Raw genomic sequence first — 13,669 nt, forward strand, 5'->3', positions numbered from 1 at the left:
ATTTGAATTTATATAATTATGTTGTGATCTTGAAATCTAATCAGTTAATACTAATATGCACTATTGACGAGGATTTAAAAGTACTTATTATATAAATTCTACTGAATTTTGAAGTGGTTTTCCGATCGATATAAATAAAATGATTGCTATATTTACTGAAGACAGAAACTACATCAAAAATAGTTCTTTTAATTAAAACCAATCGGTAGACATTAAAATTCACGTAAAATTATTGAACACAAAAAAAAACTGAAATCGGCACGTCTTTTAATGCATTTTTTTGAGACATTACGTATCACTTTGTTAAAGTAATATTACTTTTCGTAGTTTAAGCAATATGTACCCTTCTAAATCGGAACGCAGTAATGCTAATATTACTGCTTGGCGGCAGAAATCAGTAAGGCAGTACTTCCCCGGATGTACTCTTTCACAAGGAGCTCTACTGCTGTTAAGAAACTGCGCTATCAAGTCATCTTTATGAAAAATGCTGAAATAGCGAATATATCAACTAAGACCGGTCTTATGCGATGAAAACTTTTAAATCTATTAATGGTATTTTTGGAACAACAGGTTCCAGGAAATTCGTCACGGGAACGAGACAAATACGATTTTATTCTGTTTGCCGACTGTTTGGTGCCATTTTTCAATTTAACATATCAATAGGTACTTTTAAATCCTTGAGTCCATTACCAATAGGTATGTGTAAATAATGTTTATGAAGCCATGACGAGTGGTGACAAAACGCTTGTGCTTATTAAAAAATAAAAAAGATATATTCCAATTTAACAATTTGTTTTATTTACAAATAATCACAGATTTAGGTAGATCGTGATGGAATATTAGAGTTCACTGGTATCTTTTTCTGTTTACCCGGTCACGCGATTGTGATAATAAAAAATTTTTAATTTTTTTACTGACTTATCAAATAAAAAAACTGGTGGATCAAATAATAACTGCGCGTTAAACATTGACTTACAAATAAATGGACGACGGGTCTAATACAAAAACCACGAAAAAAATGTCCCAAGTCAACCTATTCGAAATTTAAATTGTTATGTCATCGCAGTATCGCGCTGTCCGTAGAACAAATGAAGACTAAAGCGGAGTGTCGCGCTCTGTATACGATTTTAGCGCCTTACAAGTGCGGACACTTTTTAGCGCGGACCCGACGTCCATATAATTGTAAGTCAATGGCGTTAAAGATACCGTGTGGCTCTCGGATGTATGACGAGTTAGATACTGATAAATAACATAGTAGAATAGGAACAATTATGGTAACTCCTTACTAAAGGCGCAGCGCGTCTTGTACATTCAAGAGCATCTTCATTTCTCTAGTGAATAGCGAACCATTTTATTTCATAAAGCTCTATTTACACTGCTGCGGAAGGGAATAGAAGCGAATTTTGTAACCATATATAATGAACTTAAGGGCACTCCCGACGAGGGATCGCCTTATTGTCACATTAACTAAACTACGTATCCGTTAGTGTGACATAGGGCCGAAACAAAATTGCGATGCGATGTCGCATTGCAGAAATCTACGAGCTTGCACGCATTCCTGGGAAAGAAGATTTTCTTTGTGTTTTTTTATATCAATAACAACAGTGCAACACTCTTACGATCCATGTTGCTACCTAGTTTAAAAAATACGTTCAGTACGGTTGATGGTCGTCGAAAGAATGGTTACTCGAATCGTGGCAGTGAGATGCCTTACCGCACGAAATCACATCGCAGCAATTCGCGTCGTAGTTTTCTGAGTTACCGATCCGCAGTTTTGTATTTCGACCCTTATGGGGGCTCCCCCACCGCGAGTATCGCCTGTGATGTAACAATCTAAGATTCATGAGAATCCGCGGCAGCGACTCGACGGCTCGACGGAAATTGCGCGTCAAACCCTGGAGACCGCCCGGTCACTCAGTACGGGTGAGGGCACGCGGAGTGTTTGAGTAGCATCTCAATCGATATTTTAATTAGCAAAAATACGACATTCTTTTTTTGAAACTCAAATAGTAATTTTTCAATACAGTAGCGCGTACCATAGACAATATAATTTTGGTTCAAACTAAAAGGGCGCTTTTGTAATATATTTCATGAAAATTATGAAATTGTAATTGACAGATTTTGATCTGTAAAATTCAGGAGTAGAAAAAGTTCTTTATGCTATTGTTACAAAAATTCGCCTTCATTCTGGTCCGCGGCAATATAAATCGAGTCTTAGTATCTGCATGCTACATCACTTGGATATTCATTCAACACTAGTAGTCAAATATAGGCTGTACACACTCAGTGGTTTACAAATAAACGGATGATTTTTTAATTATCAACCTTTAGCCGGATTTACATTTGTCGGACGTGTCGTGTCGTGACGCGTTAGAACGGTATCGGTTTCATACACACAACACATGCCATCACAACAGGTTGCGACACACTAATATAAATCTAACCATATAAATGTCAATCCGGCTACGCGCCTTCAAATTGGGAGATTACGTAGTAGCACTTTCCAGTATCGACAGACGCGTACGAGTCGCTCAACCTACTATCTTCTTACCAATTGTATACAAGAAAGATGCGTGAAAGCAACGAAAATTATAACTTAAAAACTTAATTACAACCAATTGTACTCTTTGAACAATCTATAATCTAGAACTCATATTGACTAACGATTACAAATAATCTAGCCACGGCGCTGCCTGCGAACCGCCGTAGCTGGTGGAGAGACATGACGAGCTCCATTTCGCCCACCTGTGGGCCTTCAGGTGAACATCGAAGTGATACCACGCAGATGTTGTTCATTGGTCGCATGCTGAAATAACCGAGTAAAGAAAAGGTTAATCACATTGAACATAGCAGCAGTTCATATAACGTTGCACAGAATTATATTGGTATAGACCACAGTGTCCCAAAGTGGTCCCTCCGAGTGGGCGCTGAAGAGTCCTAAGGGCAGGCGGCAGGGGCCTCGGAAGTAATTGGGGCCCCCCAATCTCGACGCCCTTTGATGCTGTCTCAAAAAAATATAAATATATAAACTACGCTACATATAATTTTTTCCTTGTGATTTTTTGTGTTATTTTAATATAAAAAAATACGTGTTTTCATTTATTTTTGTGGTGGTGGGTGTTGAAATTTTTTTATTTCGCCTAAGTGAGCGGTGGGCCAAAAGTTTGGAACCTATGGTATAGACAGCTGAATGTGGAAAGCACCTTCATAAGTCTACGAAAGATAGATCGAATTTTATTAAGAATTTCCGTCTCCAGCTACTTGGAATGGACCTGTCGTCCAATCTCAACTTCGGCAGATACATTGAATCCATGGCCAAAAATGCAGCCAGGAAGCTTAGCATCCTTTCCAAGGGTAGGCATTACTTCACACCGGGACAGTTGCTTCAGCTATACTAAGCACAAGTCCGGTCGTGTATGGAGTACTGCTGTCACTTATGGGATGGCTCTGCTAAATACCAACTGGCCACCTTGGACTCAAACGATAAACATGCCAAGAGGCTTATAACTGACTCGGAATTGGTAGAGGCGAAGCTGCCGAACCTTGAACATCGCTGTAAAGTTGCGTGCTTATCGGTATTCTACAGGATATATCATGGAGAGTGTGCGATGGAATTGCATAATTTGATTCCGCCTTCCCCTTTACATCATCGGGGGACTAGGCGTAGGCTGGGATTCCACCCCTATGTTGTGGATATTCCAAGGATTCGCACGAAGCGTTTCGCTTCTATATTTATATGGCGAACGGCTATGAGTGGAATTCCCTGCCTGCAGACTTGTTCCCTGAAAGTATATAGGTATAACTTGGGCCTTTTCAAGGCGAGAGTGAACAGGCATTATGTGTGCATGCTACATTGTCGACCTCATCGTCACTTTCCACCAGGTAAAATGGAGGCCAAATGCGCACTTATTTCTTTCTTTTTAAATGGTTTTTGTTACGGAGCTGGCACCACACAATAGTTAATGGTTATGCAAGGCTGAAAAGTTGTTGTTTGACGCGAGTGCTTGTATTGAAACCTGAGCAAGCGAAGGATTCCAAGATTGAATATTTGTGACTCGTTGTCGTCATAGCTTCGAAGCCAATTTTTGTAACCATAGTGTAGCGTAATGCACTTTATGTCAATTATGTAACGTTCAAATTCGATACGAGCCAAAAACCAGGTCGGGCGCTTTCGAGAGAATCCGCGAAGTTTCTGGAATTTCCGCAGCTACCGCATAAGACCTAGTTTGTACCTGCGTTACACAATTGAGACAAAGTTCATTACGCTATGATTACAAAAAGTCGTTAGATTTCGTGCTGACGTAATGTAAATTGAATCCATCGTGTTTACGTAGTACTTTTATACAATAGAAGAGAACTTACACAAAACAACTAAGATCCATAGGCTTGACGCCGTCAGGCGCGTCGACTTTGAGCATCCGGAGCTCAAAGGTCACCTCGCTGTCCGTCCATGCAGGGCCGTGCATCGTGAATAGATCCACCTAGAAATACATATAGACTTCTTATTTGGCATCTGGGACATGATGCTAGACTTTTTTTACGATACTAAGTAACGGAACGAACAAGTCGTGTGTCTGTTGGCAAACGACACGCCTGTCCATAGCAGTTGCAATACCACTTAGAGCTTTAAATCGCAAAGATCTGAGGGGCACTGCGCCCGTCACCCTGAGACATATAGGTCGTCATGTGACGACCGCCGTGATTGAGTGAGTTGTACACCGGTTTTCATGGTGTCGCCATCTCTGAGGTCAATGTAGAAAATAACTTTATTTTTATTATATATTGTCGTGGGTCTGGGTGTTTGCGGTACCGTCGTTGTTTCCGATTTCCATAACACAAGTGCATTGGTTACTTACTTTGGTATCTAAGCAACGTATGTGATGTTGCATAACAGTTATTTGTTATTTATTTCACCAGCACCACACAGGCAGTATCTACTTCAGGGCTCATTGAAAACCAGCGCCACAGTCAATCATGGCTGTGGCTTATGTTGAATGAAGTCCTTTTGCGTACGCCACAACCGCACACATGACAGTACAACATTTGTAGTCGTTACATTTAGTTTGTTTTGCTTTTTGTTTGTTTTGTCTTATTTTATTTTTTTTTTACTCTCTCTTGAAAAGTTGTTGTTTTGCACATGTGGCCATATTACACCAAATGTGCGAAATATTATGTTGCATAACTCTTCAAGTTAACTGACTAAAGCAATGACAGCGCAATGTGAGAGTGTCTCTGGCACAGCTGTTGTTCGTAGGAGCCCCAGGACATGTTCGTGTGTATGTAAACCTTATTGCTTCCGGCTAGTGTTGTTAAACAGAAAGATGACAATACTCACACTGCCATGCGGCAGGAATGCGTTGGCGACGAAAGTAATGAAATTGAAACTGTAGGTACTGGGCTGCTGGATACAGTTCCAGTCCCCCACTTGGCATGAGCGCTGGACGCGAGTGCATATGCTGCGGAATTTGAAATGTTTGATTAACCTAAAGACACTAGGTAAATCCTGAGGCTTTTGGTAACACAAATATATATTTATTTAATAGCGGATGAAACAGCTGCACGTTAGAGAGACTTAACGGCTTTAGGACGTTATTCATTTGGGACATCGTGTGTATCTGGAACACATGACGGGTTAATAATAATAATCCATTTATTTCAGACTTACATTCATGCATAATATTTGTTGGTAAAGAAAAATACTTAAGCTAGTGTTAGGTTTAAAATAATGAAATAAAACTAGCCAATGTCAGGATAACTGGCTACGCATTGGCAGCAGTGTGCCAGCGCATCCACCGCCCCAGCATTGGGGACTCCAATCTTTCCACCAATGAGCGCAGGATGCTGTTCGTACTGAGATGCATGCGACGGAGTAGCTTTGCACTACGCTTTCGCATGATAGCGTAGAAATCGTCTACATATTTCTCAGCAAACATGGTTGACGCGCTACAGAAAGGTGGAAGTCGGAACAGCATCCTGAACGCATTGTTGCACTGGATGCGCAGTGCTCCGTATGTCCGCCCGCTCGCTAGCTCGTCCATGTACGGGTTGAAAAGCCGCGGCGAACTCAAAGCCCCCTGCCTAAGTCCACACTCCAACCTGTACACATCCGATTGAGCACCCGCCCACCTCACTGTATTGTTTTGGTGGCTGTACCAGAATTTTAAAATTGCAGTCAACTCGCATGGTGAACCAGTCTCACTCTCCAGCTTGTGCCAAAGAGTGTTATATGGAACTAGGTCGAATGCCTTTGAGAAGTCCAGATAACACGCGTATGTAGGCGTTTTACGGGTAGTATAGTATTGGACAGTGTGCTTGAGACACAGGATAGCGCTTTTTGTGGACAATCCAGGCCGGAAACCGAATTGATTGACATGTAAATTAATTACTTTATCCAGGCGTTTATCAAGCAGACTGTCCAACCTTAGCTATCACAGTAGCCAGAGATATGGGCCTGTAGTTAGACAAGTCAGAGGCCTCTCCGGTTTTGTTCTTTATTACTGCTACAACCACCGTGTACATAAGATCATCGGGCAAGTAACTATGACTCAAACATGAGTTGAAAAGCCAACACCCGCGGAAAGTGCTCTCCAGCGTACTTTAGTTGCTCTACGCTGAGCCCGTCGTGACCGGGTCACTTTCCCCTCACCATTTTGTTTATAATGGAATGAACTTCACGGGGTAAGAACCTTATACGTAACTCACCCCTACCACACTCTACATCGGGCACCCGCTGCACGGACGGGAGTGACGATCTAACCTTGAAATGACACCTAATGCATTCGCTATTTGAGTGGAATCATGTACACCACTAACACTCACAGGAAAACTTGGTTTTTGATTTAATTTATATTTATAATATATATTTATATATATTATTTATATTTTTGATTTAATTTATTCTTCCAAAATTTACTGAAGTTTTTACTTGCAATAATGTCCATTTTCATTTGTTCGGAATTATCCTAAGTTTAGCTTTAAAATGTTTCCTAGATTCGTACATACGATCATAAATATACTGGTAGGTTTACCATACAAAAGCCACTTTTTGTAACAAATCCGAGCCTCTTGGTGCCCTGACGTATTTGTTCCAGGCAGGTATTTGTTTATGTTTATTACTATGGAGGAAATGAAACTATTTTTCCGGATTTAAATCGCGTATATTTGTTTTTTCAAACAAACCGACGTTTCGGGCCCTTTACAGGTCCCATGGTCACGGTTGACTGAGGTGGTACAGTCTTCAACCAGTTATGTCTAATATTGATGCAAACCACCCTATTTTTTCACTATAGTTACAATAGTTATTAATTAAATACCTTATTTTTAATTTTACAAAGAAAACATTCCAATTTACGCTATATTAAGTTTTACAAATAATTTTATTAATGAATTTTTATTAGGTTCAATTTATTATTAATTATTAATAGAAATTAGAATAAACTAAAACATATAAATTAGTACTGCAGTCTTATGTCTGTTTGGGATTTTTCATTAGAGGAAATGCTGGGTACAGAGAAACCATCTTCCCTGTTGAAATTAGGATGTTTTTTAATTTCAATGGCCTCTCGCAGCATCCTGGGTAGATAACGGACTTCTTTTGCAAGGACCTGGGGTTTGTCAAATTTCATTGAATGTGTAGGTTTATCGATGACATGCTCGCAGACTGCAGACTTGTTTACGCGACGGTGTTTGACATCAGCTATATGTTCTTTGACGCGGGTAGAAATACTTCGCTTTGTTTGTCCAATATAAGAGAGACCGCACTCACAGTGAAGCTTGTAAACTCCTGCATCCTGTAAGGGGATGTTACATTTCACGGGTTTCAGGAACTGAGAAATCTTCCTCAGAGGCTTGAAATAGGTCTTGATAAATGCGCGCCTGAGGACTCTTCCGGTCTTGTCTGTAACACCTCTCACGTAAGGTAAGATGGCAGGTCTTCGCTCGACTGTTGGTGGTTTCACATGGGGCCTATGGCATTGGCGTGGAATCTTCAACTTATTCGCATGTAGGACTTGCTTTATATGTTGAAGTTCCCCAACAGTCAGGTCTTACAACATTTTTACAATTAAAACTGACAAACTTTGTTGTGTTCATTACTACGGGTTTAGTTTGCTGCTGTCTCCGTTCTTTTTATAACGATCAAAATCGAAAAAACGGCGGTATACTACCTCTCTGGCCAAAAATCATCACTTAAAAACATCTTAAGTTTATGATTAGGCACAAACGCTTTAAATTAATGATAAGCTTTAGTCATTTTCATGGCAACTTTTTGTACGTTTACTGTCATATTAGATTTCTTCAAAATATAATTTTCAATGTCACACAAGGACGTCTCCTTCGACACATTGTAAACAAATAATGGTATCTTCAGTTCCGCCGCTTTGAAATTATTATTCTGTTCTACATCAGCTCTTCCTCGGTTGCTCACAAAACGATTTCTTAATTTCTTTCTTTGTACAAGTATCCACTGTTCATCCGGTGCCTCTGGTTTCCATTTACCTTCCCGCAGGACTTTTGATAATGGTTTTTTAACCAACTTATTTTTGATTTGATTGATTGATTGATTGAACGAAGTGCCAGTGTGTCCCATCTCAGACTTAGTAGGCGAAACAGAACTGGTGACAGGTTCAATGGGTGGAACTTGTTGCGTCATGCAACTCGCATTATTTCCCTGCCCGCTCGCAGCTGATGTATTATTATTTACAAGTGATATCTCCATCATCGTACGGGATTGATTAGCGACATTCCTACCCTCCATTTCCTGTTGCTGTTTTGGTAATTGAGGCGGTGTAGTAGTACGGCAGTGAGAGTTATCAAGGTCGTTACTTGCACACACATGTGGTAGCCCCATCGGGCCACTGTCGTAATCATAGCTTTTTAACAAATAAGCACCCTTAACGGTGTTTACTGTTTACCCCACAGTGGCGGTCATCATAGCGCTGAAAGTTGTTAACTATGGAAACAGTTTTTAAGTTCTCAACATCTAACTTTAGTGCATCCAGTTGCTTTGTAATTGCGTACTCGTCAGTGATACGATCGATGTCGCTGCGCATTTTGACCAAATCCTTGAGAAGGCGAGTTACATCAACGTGATCAAAAAGAACCGGGGGTAGTTTCTGCAAGTCTCGTGCTACGAATATGGGAATTTCTTCAGGATTCGTTTCTTTAGGAGACAAATAATATCATCATAATGTCTAAAAGTTTTGCCCTGTCTCTTACGTGCCTTTTTTCGCTTCCCACTGGATATAGATATAACAAATTTTTTGCACACACAATTTCACTTTCCGAAAAAGCAGTAACGCATATGCGGCTGACGCTAGCACCTCACTTATTACTATGTTACACGTAGAACATTTCACAAAATTAGGCACTGGTTTTTAACGGTAGAAATGACTATCACAGAGCGCTATAAACCGTTCGCGGGCGCGTTCGGTTCGCGACTGTTAAGGGGCACTATAAAACATGTTGATAACTTTTAGCTCAGACATCGCACTGCTGTAACAATAGTGTTGTAACTCAAAATATATGAAATTCAAGATTATACTTTTGCTGAATGTGCAATCTGAATTTCTACTCGTCATTACAACCGTCGGCGTCGTTCGAATATTGTGAGAGACAATCAAAAGATATAATTTTATTTTTAAATATCGAGCCATTACCGCCGACTTAGCGTAAGCGGTAAAAACAAATTTTACACGAGAAGGTTTTTTCAAATATTTCTACATACAAATAAATGTGATATTAAATTAAATTTGAATATTAATAATGAATTTCGTAACCGATTGCGTAACAGCAAATTTTTTTTAAAACAATACATGTTAGCCCTTTTTTGGCGCTTACAATATTTTTGCTATCTTTACCTGAAGAGAGACGACAAACTAACGATGAAATTGTGATGTATTATGTTTTAATATAGACTTTGTTAGTTACACTAAAATATAAAAACAGTTGAGGTGAAAACTTAGCTTTTGCTATAATTTCTATTTCATGTAATTTTGACGGGAAATGTCGACGCGTCCTTGTCCGTTATAGTTTAAAATATAATTTGCAATAAAAAACGCTGTCTAGGCAAAAATATCGCTTACGATAAGTCGGCGGTCATCGATGGATATATTTGGTAAGTAGGAAATTGTTTAGATGTATGTTACAAACTTCAATCTATACATAAATGTTAATCATCTATCACGGGAAGGGAGTAATTTGTTTTTCATCGATTGTGCAAAATATACATTTTTGAGTTGATATGAGTTTTGCATGAATATCATATTAATTTTGTTTTAAAGAGGTACCTACATATTTATATTTATTATAAGTTGAGTAGAGCCAAAAAGTTGTCATTCAAGTGGAGGCAAGAGGAGACCAAAAATAAAAGAGCACCCTAGTATAGGCTCCTGACTCTTATAATTTAGATTATATAAATAATCTAAATATAATAAATAATCCGTCGGAATTTCAGCATGATTAAATCGCGGTCTGTATGATTTGTAAAGACCAGTTTAGAAATGTCCTTTCGAAATTAATTTTGAATGTTGGGCACTACTAAAAATAAATTGTTTCTCTGATTTTTGTAGTACAGTCAGCATCAAAATGTACAGTGAAACTAATACATAAATACCTGAAAGTGTTCATTTCTACGTTTACGTTTAAATGTTTTGAATTGCGAAACTAGTCGATAATACACAGTGCTAAAAAATCGACCATTTGACAAACTTTTAAAACCTATTTGGCAATAACTTTAAAATTAACTATGCAGTTATTTTCATAAGAGTTTGATTTCCTTGGCTGTTTATGATTTTGATACTAACTGTATCAATCGAGGTATCTAATGCTTCAGTATTTTTTATTATGTAATTGGCGTGATTATGTGACATATTGATTATCATCAAGGAAACTGACTGTTTAGACTCTAGTCGGTATCCACTTGGGCATTCGATGCGGTGGCAGTAGTAACCTCCTCGCGTGTTCTGGCACACTAAGCCGGATGGCCCATGAGCGCATGTTGCCGTGCCCATATCACACTCATCGATATCTGTCAAATACAATTGTACGTTAGTCTTATAATAATAATAATAATAATAATAATAATAATGCGCACACACTCATAGCCACGCACTAGGGAAGCCTTGTATCGCAGGTGCCATGGACACACACATAGACAATCGCAAATCACACCCAAACTCACGAGAGAAATATATGTAGGTCATACAAATGTTTCTCCCGGCACGGGAATCGAACCCGGGACCACTTGCGTGGCAGTCCAGCATGGTAACCGTTCGGCCACAGAGGCAGTAACACTGACACATATTAAGAAACAAAGAAAGAATGAAGAAAATACATTTGTTTGCATTACAACAAATGACACCACAGAAGTAAAAAAAAGAAAAAGAAAAATATGAAAAACATAATCAAAAAACATTCACACTTAAGACAAATAATTATAAAACAAAATTACAAAGTAAACGAAAACTAAATTAAACCACAGATTATTTAAATAAATATAAATAAAGACCCTAATACTTTATGTGGTGCCAGCATGGTGCCAGCCGAGTAACAAAGGGTCCTTAACCCCGAACTGATTTTCAGTTATGACCCTAATATTAGGGGTTAAAGTATGAAATTGCCGTTTTATTGCAATAGGTTCTTTGAATTTTCATAGAATCTTCATAGTTTGAGGTTTTCGAATGAAACTTTTTTCAAATGGTTTCTGTGATTTTTTTTTTTAAATTTGAAACATTTGAATATCGACTTTCAATTGTTTTTGTTATTCAATTTTGACAAGAAAGATGGATACTGTGAAAATTCGAGTGATTTTTGAATACGAGTTCCGACGCGGAACTAACGCGGCAGAAACAGCCCGCAATATCAATGCTGCGTTTGGAGAGGGGTCTACTAATGAACGCACCGTGCGATTTTGGTTTAAACGCTTTCGTGATGGAAATTTCGACTTAAAGGACGAGCCACGAGGAAGACCGCCCACACAGGTGAATAACGATGAATTAAGAGAGATAGTGGAAGCCGATCCTAGTCAAACTACCCAGGAATTAGCGGCATGGTTTAACGTTACCTTACCCACAATATTGACTCACTTGCGTCAAATCAATAAAATAAAAAAATACGAAAAATGGGTGCCTCATGATTTGACTGATCTGCAGAAAGAAACGCGTGTTGAAACTTGTGTTGCCTTGTTGAACCGGTACAGAAATGAAGGAATATTGGATCGAATTGTAACATGTGATGAAAAGTGGATTCTTTATTATGATAACCGGAAAAGAAAAATGCAATGGCTGACCCCAGGTCAAATGCCACAACAGTGTCCTAAAGCAAAACTTACCAATAAAAAGGTAATGGTAACTGTTTGGTGGTCTCAGCATGGTGTTATTCGCTATAGTTTTCTCCGATCTGGTCAAGCAATAACGGCAGATGTCTATTGTGCCGAACTCCGAACCATGTTGACAAAACTAGCAGTAAAACAGCCCCGACTCATGAATCGATCTTCACCATTATTGCTCCACGACAACGCGAGACCTCACACAGCACCAGAAAACATTTTGACCCTTCAGGAACTGCAGTTAGAAACCATTCGTCATCCTCCGTATTCACCAGACCTTGCTCCAACGGACTACCATTTTTTTCGTGATTTGGACAATTATCTACGTGACAAGAAGTTTTCTTCCCAGGAGGCAGTACAAAATGCTTTCACACAGTTTGTGCAGTCTAGATCGTCGGAGTTCTATCGCAAAGGCATTAATAACCTTCCCATTAGATGGCAGCAATGTATAGATAATAATGGCAACTATTTTGATTAAATAAATTTGTTAAAAATTTAAAAAATAAACAATTTAGATTTTCAGTACAAATCGGCAATTTCATACTTTAACCCCTATTATTAATACCCAGGTTCCCAAGTATAAATAATCTATGGGCATTTCTCTTAGAAGGGCTAAGTTCTCTAACTTCGGTGGACGAATTTTTTTCTTAATTTCAGGAAAAACATTGAGCGGGAAGGAAAAAGAACTCAAACTTATACAGGGTGTAAATTTGAGACGGGGCAGCAAGACCAGCCACCTTCATCGTTGTAGTTACAGGAAAACGTTCTAGAAGACTACCTATGAATTTTGAAGATATTTTGATTGGCATTCACAGATTTTGGAAAAATGGTACAGTCAGCAAGATAAAAGGCAATTTTTACAAAACTTTTTTTTATGCCATTCGATCCGGTCTCTGTTAAGGATCAATAGTCTCTATGGAACCAACTGAGGTAAGAGTACTTGAAATGTCAGAAATCGCAAAAAACTTTTTACCGTACACTTAGTAGGGACATATTTAGTAATCAGTTATTCTAGGTTAAGGAAACTGAAAAAAGTGAACGACTATTTCAATCACTGCAATATGTTATCAAAGCAGTCAATAAAATCCGTAACAGCTCTTTGGATTATAGATTATTTCATCAGTTTTGTGTTACTAATGACGAAGATTTCAACCGTTTGTTGTTTCATACTGAAGTTCGTTGGCTATCAAGAGGCATTTGTCTGACTCGATTTTACAACCTGTTTGACTCTCTGATAGAGATTCTTCGAAACTAAGGATACATAATTGCGCAACAAGCTCATTACATCGAAGAATGATACAGCTTACATGACAGACCTATATAAATTGTTCAACGACATGAATC

The 13,669-nt window shown here is 38.7% G+C and overlaps 1 protein-coding gene across 1 annotated transcript in view; it reads right to left on the minus strand.

The window, feature by feature from the left end:
- Positions 1-1,203: 1,203 nt before the first annotated feature.
- Positions 1,204-13,669, minus strand: part of LOC113228275 — a 51,508-nt gene continuing 39,042 nt past the window's right edge. The window contains exons 21-24 of the mRNA XM_026461540.1: positions 10,894-11,026; positions 5,336-5,456; positions 4,363-4,481; positions 1,204-2,806 (exon numbers count right to left, since the gene is read on the minus strand). Of these exons, the coding sequence (XP_026317325.1) occupies positions 2,644-2,806; positions 4,363-4,481; positions 5,336-5,456; positions 10,894-11,026 (536 nt within the window). The 3' untranslated portion in view covers positions 1,204-2,643. The remainder of the gene's footprint in view (positions 2,807-4,362; positions 4,482-5,335; positions 5,457-10,893; positions 11,027-13,669) is intronic.

The sequence above is a fragment of the Hyposmocoma kahamanoa genome, unplaced genomic scaffold (genome assembly GCF_003589595.1).
Source record: "Hyposmocoma kahamanoa isolate Upper Pololo Valley unplaced genomic scaffold, ASM358959v1 224, whole genome shotgun sequence".
In the NCBI taxonomy this organism is placed as follows: Eukaryota; Metazoa; Arthropoda; class Insecta; order Lepidoptera; family Cosmopterigidae; genus Hyposmocoma; species Hyposmocoma kahamanoa.